This window comes from Cinclus cinclus, chromosome 3 (assembly GCF_963662255.1).
Source record: "Cinclus cinclus chromosome 3, bCinCin1.1, whole genome shotgun sequence".
In the NCBI taxonomy this organism is placed as follows: Eukaryota; Metazoa; Chordata; class Aves; order Passeriformes; family Cinclidae; genus Cinclus; species Cinclus cinclus.
In genome coordinates, this window is record NC_085048.1 from 73,015,330 (window position 1) to 73,023,308 (window position 7,979).

Sequence of the window (7,979 nt, forward strand, 5' to 3'; positions counted from 1 at the left end):
GAGGCTTCCATTAGCATGAAGGTCACTTTGAAAGACAGAGGAAACACTCCATTACATACCTGTAATATCTGCTAAATTAGACTTCTCTTAAGTTTATCACAAAATTTAGTTTACTAATTCACACTGTGATTCTTAATTCCACCTTCATCAGAATCACTGGTCAAAAGAAAGTTATTTTCATTATGCATATTCTGACTTTTGCACAGCTACAATTTATTTTCCTTCATCTGTAGCAAAGCAACTACTCCAACAGATATCGACACAAAGATAAGAGTGGCTTCTTATAATCTACAGCCTTAACACCAACACCAGTTCATTTCAACTTTTATCACTTTCCAGCTAAGTTTTAGTTTTTGTTACCCCCCTTTAGATGACAAAAGCACCTAGACACAAGAGCAGAATTTCATGATTTATAAAGCTAGGTTTCCCACAAAAATCATAAAAGTGTGTTCCATCGTGGTTTAACCTCTCTGAAAGAGAAATTATTTTGACAGAAAAAACACAATTGTACAAACAAAGCAAATCCCTTACGTGTCTAGAGGACTTGGGGGGTTTTCAGATGAAAAGTAACGCTTGTCAATGGCATTTTAGGCAGGGAACAGATTCACACATCAGGAGGGAATTCTTAAAGCCAGTACGCCTGAATTGTAGGGACCTAATTAGCCACTAACTCAAGAAATAACTTATATAAGGAATATTAAAAGCACAGCCTAAAACTTCTTCCTAGAATTATTTTCATTACATTATGTTGTCTGTAGACTGTGGTCAATATCTTAATTCAAACTTATAATTGTGACTCTCTAGAGAATACTACCACTTAATTTGTAATGACTATTCACTTTGACTCAATTAAAGGAAAACTGGTCTTCGAATAGTCCTTTTGATGCACATGAGCAGGCCTGCATCCCTGACTTCTTTTCTCCAACCATTTTAATGCAGAACTAGAGCTCAACAGACTCTGTAAAGTGCAATTAGTAATCCTGAACCTCTAACTAATGCCTAAGTGTTTTCATCTCTTGAACTGTGCCTGGTTAGTGGTAGCAATTACTGAAAAATATTCTGCTCACTAAAAAACACAGGCATCAGTCTCCAGGATTCCAATTACATTCCCAGACTGATTGAATATTAGTTTAAATATTTTTTGCAGAGTTTACTTTCCATACCCTAGGTTTGGAAACAGTATTTTCAGATATATTACCAGCTTCTTGAGGTCTGTATGGAATGAAGAGTTGCACTTGCTAAAACGACTCAAAGTGGTAGAATCCAACTAGTGGAGGTGGCATAAGCATTTCTACCATTTAGATGGTGTTTCCTCAGCTCCAGACTTGCATTTCTACTACTAGTATCACCCATAACACAATAGCTTACCAATTTTAAAAGCAGGTCTTAAAAAAAGCCTCAGCCAGATTTTTAAAAGGGTGAGATCATTTTATGGTTGAGCAACCATGCAGATAAATAGCAGGGGGGCTAAAACCTAAAATTTCCCATTTCTTATTGGTTTAACTAGATTAAAATAACAAGCTTGCATAACTACCATTAAAAGGCTATAAGTTCATGTCATAAACTAGTCTTCCCTTTGACACTTAATGAACCAGAATCAGATCTGGTGATTAAAAAAGTGAAGACAAAAATTCCATCAGTCCTAAAATATCCTGCCATACAGTGTATCGTGCAACATTTTCTGTTAACAGATTGCTTACTTATATTCAAAGAAAAAAAAAAAAACAATATAAAACATACTGAATAGAGCAAACACATATAACACAACACATGGGAAGTCAATATTACAAAAAAAAAAAAAAACTAACAAAGCAACACAAAAAAGCCCCACCCATATTCTGAAGGGTTATTTCAAATACCTCGTTGCTAAGACCATATAAATTTTTTCAGACAAAAAATAATCATATAGTCATGAAGAATTTTGAAACTCCTTTTTTTATTTTTTAACTATGACCATTTAAAAATCAAAGTCTCAGGAATTATTCTTTAATGCAAAGCATGTTATTTCTCTGAGCTTTTTGATTAGACCTTTCTACTTTTACCAGCACAGAGATATATTAGTCTAGAACAACATTCTCCATCAGAAAACAAAACTACAACAGATCAATGTTTCTGACAACAATCCCCCAGCCCTTGGGCAATTGTTATAAAAAACCCCCACTTGTTCTAAAAAGTATCTATCTCAAAATAATTAAATGCAATTCACATTCCTAGCCCACAGTCCATGTTTAGAAAAAACACAACACTTGTCTTCCTCTCATATACAGCTATGAAAGCATACATTAAAGATGAAACCAACACCTAATTCAGACGTGGCATCTTATTAGATGCATTCAATCAGGGATAAATGCATAGCCTACAGCAGCCCTCCACTCCTCACCCAAAATATCCATGTGCACTTGTTTCATATAATGAACTCCAGATAGCACTTCTATTAAAGGAGAAGGTTAAAAAAGCTAAACTATTTAAATGCAAACAATTTGCTATCTACAAGTTTCCAAACAACTCTATGCACTTATTACAAAATAATTTACTCAAACCTACTCCTTTTTGAAAACTTTGGGTACTGTAAGCTTGAAGACTTAAATCAAGACTTAAATCAAGAACAAACCATCATTTTATCTCCTACTGCAAAAGGTCTAAGTATTTTCTAAGTCTCTTTACCGTGTTTCTGTGCCTAACCAAAAAAAAAATCTAAAAAAATGTGAAAAAGCATCCACAAAATTTGGTAATATTTGGTACAAGGGCAAGGGAAAACAGTTGAAGAAAAGGGTTAACATTCTATTTCATTTTGGATCTGTTAATTTATCTACAAACAAAAACATAATTCACCCCACCTTCCCCCAAGAAGTCCAGTACTTTTCTCATGCTTCCCAAAGTGAGTAGCTGCCTCATAAGTTAAAGTAGACACAGTAAAGCTTAATTAAGTTTAAATTATGACCAGTATTACAGACATCTTTAGCAAAGGCCTGTACCTAGCAGCACTCCTGAAACATTATCATTTAAACTTCTGCTAGTAAAAGCAGAGTTTTGGTTTTGTTCATTTATAAGCTTCTCAAGCCACAGAGCTTCTCCAAACTACTTTCTGAATAAAAAGAAATTTAATATTTCAGAGTAAAATAATTCAAGCTAACAGATTTCTCAGAACAGCAACAATGGTTCAAATAGGTTAACACCTAATAAATTTTAAATTTCCATTTTGCTTTCAAACATGAGTCCACAAATTACTTCAGTGAAAGCAAGTGAAGATATTAAACCCTCACTCCCAAGAAGTCTTCAGCTTTTCTAGAATGTGATGCAGAGAGAGGAATACTCAACTTTGAGCATGCAACAAAGTTTTCATTTCTGTACTGCTGGGATAAAGCAGCTCAGAATGACTTAGTTAACTACTAGAGTCCAAGAGAAGTTAAGAAGTTAGTAACAGAACTCAACATGCCCTATCCAAAGCTTTTGCTTTTCAATGTCTTATATACCTGAAGTCTCACAAGAGGCAAGTAAACAAGTATATCTCTAATCCCTTAGGACTAGTCTACTCAATAAAATATTAACAGGAACTCAAACAGATTAATTTCATTAACCACTTATCTGAAAAAAACCCCGCACATTTTAACTACTTTCAAAATATTGTCCAACCTTCAAAACAGTCACATTTTACATGCTGCACTAAAAGCAAAGAGGATCTAATGGAGTGGGAACAGCTGTATCTTACCAAAGAATTAGACCTTTCAAACTAATACCAAGGTCCATCAGCTGGACACATGCACATTCCTTTCACTGTCACTGCACAACCAACACTGTCAGCACTCCAGTCAATTTACATTAGATTTCCCTTTTCCTTTGCTTTACCAAAAATGTAAATCTCTCTGAAACCCACTATTAAGGCTGTGATTATCCTCTCTGGAAAAATCCTACTCTCTCACATAGCAAAGTTACAAGGCAAGTCACTTAAACCAGGTTATTTTCACTGACGAAATGCCTGAAGAATCTCTACAAGGGATCAACTCTACATCCAACCAGCAGCTCCTGGATAATAGTCTGCAGTTTGGGCTAGGAAGTTAACCCAGCAGGCCAACAACTATGTCTGGACAGTTTAAAATTATTCTGTTTGACCCAGCTCAGGCACACACAGGTGAAAGTCATATCCAGGTTACTGCATCTTCATAGATGCCACAGTTGCTACAGTCTCTACAAAAAGTAAGATGTGCCTTATGGTCAAGCTGAGCCTGGAAAAACAGGGAAACAACAGAGGATTGTCAGTTCCCATGCAGTCTAGTAAAAGGGCTTTCATTTAAGCTGACAAATAGTACAGCGTGAATCACACCATCATCTGGGTTGAAAATATTGCCAAATTTGTGTCAGGTCAGGGTAAGAGTGAAAATAAATGTGAACATTCGTAAGTGTAATTATCTGGAAGGAAAATATACTTTATCTGTAAAATTGTTCCCTGCTGCCAGTCTGATGTAAATGCATCTGCAGTCTTATCAAACACTTTTAGAACCAGTAGGCTAAAGACCTCATACATTCAAGGATATTATGCATGCACTTCATTTTTTCCTTTCAGTAGCTCAAGTGAGAGGTCATCACTGACAGTGGTGAGCATGCTCCTCTACAGCTCCAGAGGCTTAACTGCAGAGGTGTGAAGTGAATGCAAGCAAAATTAATTTTTCTTTCAATAATAACCATAATGAAGCTGGTAACTTTTGTGCAAACTCTAGTTAACTATGCTAATAAATATGCATGGCTGACCTAAAGAAAGTATAATTTGTTAAACTACTTACTAACAAAACCACAGAAGCACAGTCTGCCATAAACACAAAGACGACAGGCTAGAGTTAGAATGTAGTGGGAATGGACAAACACATTAATAAGACAAGAAGTTCAGACACAGGCAGTTAGCAGTCAACCTGCAATTCCAAAGACAGTGCTATGTTCTCAAACACAGTCATGAAGGCTTACTGACACTCGCTTCAGCCCGTGTTTTTTGAGACAGTGACTGTCAGCCACACAAAGATACTCTTAAAACCTAAGCAATGCAATCAAGGAACTCTAATTACGATAAATCTTCCAAGATGTAGGGAATAATCACAGAAAACCGTCATCTTTGTGTTCAAGAAACTGTCTGCAATGAGCAGAAGTGAAAATACCCGAAGGTGTCGTAGTTCCTAATCTTAGAAGTGCTCTCAACACTTTTTATTGTGGCTCTGCTAGCAAGAAGCACCTAGGTGGAGAAACAGGAGCCAGCTCCAAGACCAAGCCAACGCGATTTCTCAGAGGCTTCTGTTAATAAACAACCAGGGCCAGGCCAAGAGCAAGTGTGAATTTCCTCCTTTTCCCCGGGAACACGCACATGATCAGCCTCCACCCTCTAAGCAGGGAGCCCGATACCACACACAAACAGGGCTGTAACCTGCGTCCCCAGCCCTCCCCCTACCCCCCCCCCCCCGCCGCTTTCAAACCAGACGCGCAGCACGAACTAGCCAAAGGGAACATGACAAGGGGCAGCGGGAGGGTGTGGTTTGATCACTACATTTTTTTTTCCTTTTTTTTTTTTAAAAAAAGGACAAAACCCAGCCTCTCTCGGCCATCAGGAACACCCACTTCATTCGGCAGAAATGACCCCCTGTGTTTTTCCAGTACAACATATGAACCCGGGTCTACGAACCTGCTCCTGGTATTTACTTTAGGCGGTGGGCTGGCAGCATGCAGGCTCGGAGAGCCAAGGCGCTCCGTCCGTCACGCCCTGGGAAAGCCACTCCAGGGATTGCACCAGCAGCCCAGAGAGCTGCCGGACTATAAAGCTGCAGGTTGCTTTGCAAGAGGCGCCTTCTACACAAAGACGAATGTTTAAAGAAACAAAAAAGCTAGCAACAAAAAAAGCGCCCGGCACCGGGATTCTCAATCCTCCTCCACCAGCCAGCCGCCTGTCGATACTGTTAAAGTCACAGACAGACAAAAAAAAAAAAAAAAAAAGCCCACGGAGGTACCCGGTGTCGGGCTCGGGACGGGGGCAGCTCCTGTATTCTCGCCCTTGCCCGCCCCTTTTCGCCACCTCCATCTCCCAGCGGCTTTCTCCCCAGCCTTGGAGCCCGCCTGTCCCGCAGGGTCAGGCCGGCATGTGCCTGCGGGAGGGAAGAGAGGGAGGAGGGGAGGGCTCCGGCCCTTCGCTCCCGTCCTCTCTCCGGCCACTGCAACCTGCCTTCACCCGGGCACGGCGAGGGGCCCGACGCTCGCTCCCCACCTAGGAGCAGAGCCCCGGCCGCGGCCAGCGCAGGGGAGCCCGTGCTCCAGCGTCCGGCCGGGGCGGGGGGCGGCGCGGGGGCCCGGCTGCCGCGGGGCGCGGCCTGGCCCGGCGTCTCACCGGGCCGGCCGGGCGGGAGGCCCTCGCCGGGGTCGCTCACCTCGGTGGGGTCGCTGATCTCGAACAGGTCCAGCCGGTTCGCGTTCCAGTGGTTGATGATGTCGGCGAGTTTGCGCCGCTCCTCCTCCCGGCTGCCGCCGCCGCCGCCCGACATCCTCGCCGTGCCCGCCGCCGCCGGGGAGCCGAGCCGGGGCCGGGGCCGGGCCCTGTCAGCCGAGCCCCGGACGGAGCGGTGGGTCCTTCAGTCCCGGCCGGGGAGGGGAGGGACCGGCTCTCCCCGCGGCCGCTGCCGGCTTGAGCGCCGCGGAAACGCCCCGGGATTGTGCCGCCGACTGCGATCAGCCCCGGCGGACAGCGGGGAAGGAGAGAAAGAGAAGGGGGAAGGGCGGGCAGGGGGCGGGGAGGAAGAGGAAGGATGCCCCGAGTCGGCAGCGGCTGCCGTATCTCCCGGCTCGGCAGCGCCTGTGGCCGCTCGCCTGTCCTGAGCCGAGCGAAGCCGCCGCTGCCGCCGCCTTTCTCCGCCCCGGGATCGCCCTCCCCTCGCTCTCTCCCTCACACACCGGCCGTGCGCGCCCCCGCCCGGCCGCCCGCCCTCCTCCTCCTCCTCCCCTTCCCGGGCGCGTGCGCGCCTGCGCGCGCTCCCGGCGGCCGTCGCCTCCCGCCGGCGCGCGCCTCCGGAGAGTGCCCTCCCTGTCCCGCCTTTCCCCGTCGCTCTCCCAGTCCCGCCGGCGTGAGGAGGCAGCCGGGGGCCGGCGGTGGCCGGGGCGGGGCGGGGCGGGGCGCGGCGCGGCCAGGTGCAGCGGGAGCCCCCGCACGGCGGCCGGGGACACGCGGCCCGGCGGGGAGCGCGATGCCGGCAGGAGGCCCCGCGGGAGAAGCGGCGGGAGCGCTGGGCGCCGCCTACAGCGCGGGGCCCGCGGTCGGGCCGTGGCACCAACAAAGAGCCACCGCGGACGCGGGAACAAAGACCCTGCGGGCGGATCCCGGCGCGGCCCCGCCGTGGCTTTCCCCGCGCTAAGGCGGGCGGGAATGCGGCCGCTGCCCAGCCCTCCCTGCCCGCGGGCGGAGGTCAGGGCATGGCACGGCCCGGGGGGTGGCTCCCGGTCAAGGCCGCCCCCTCGCCCTGCGGCCCGCGGGTCGCCCCGGTGCCTCGGCACAACCAAGAGAGCCGCGCTCCGCTGCTGCCCTGGTCGCTGCTGCGTTTGACGATGGTTATGGAATGTTTTGGGACCGCCGCGTGCAAGGAGTGGTCTCAAAAGGCTATATTGACAGAAATTTCCACAGCTTGATATGAACCTGATAAGAAGTTAAAGCATCAGATACGTTTTAATGGATTTTAGACACGTCATTTTTCTGTGGTTTCTCACAAAACGTGTCAGTTGGCCCTAAGAGGCATCGCCCATTGTGTGGACGTTGGAATTCAGTCCAGCTCTGGGCGTCTGGCTTTGCTTCTTAACCCGCAGAAGTAATGCATCCTGATAGTTCAGCGGTCATATTTGTGGTGCATTGGGCATCCTCTGAAACTTAGCACTTGAACGATCCTGTTTGAACTCAGTTGTCAAGCATGTATCTTTTTTTTTGTTTCTTCAGATGGTTAAAAAGGGAGAAATGCTGTTTCCTT

At 46.2% G+C, this 7,979-nt stretch overlaps 1 protein-coding gene across 10 annotated transcripts in view; it reads right to left on the reverse strand.

The window, feature by feature from the left end:
- The window catches only part of AFDN (afadin, adherens junction formation factor), a 115,596-nt gene extending 108,856 nt beyond the window's left edge, over positions 1–6,740 (reverse strand). For all 10 annotated transcript variants that reach the window (XR_009933067.1, XM_062490215.1, XM_062490212.1 and 7 more), the window contains exon 1: positions 6,399–6,740. Coding sequence is in view for 9 of the 10 variants with exons in the window: in XM_062490215.1 (XP_062346199.1) it covers positions 6,399–6,512 (114 nt within the window). In the remaining variant the exon portion in view is untranslated. The remainder of the gene's footprint in view (positions 1–6,398) is intronic.
- Between the last annotated feature and the right edge of the window lie 1,239 nt (positions 6,741–7,979).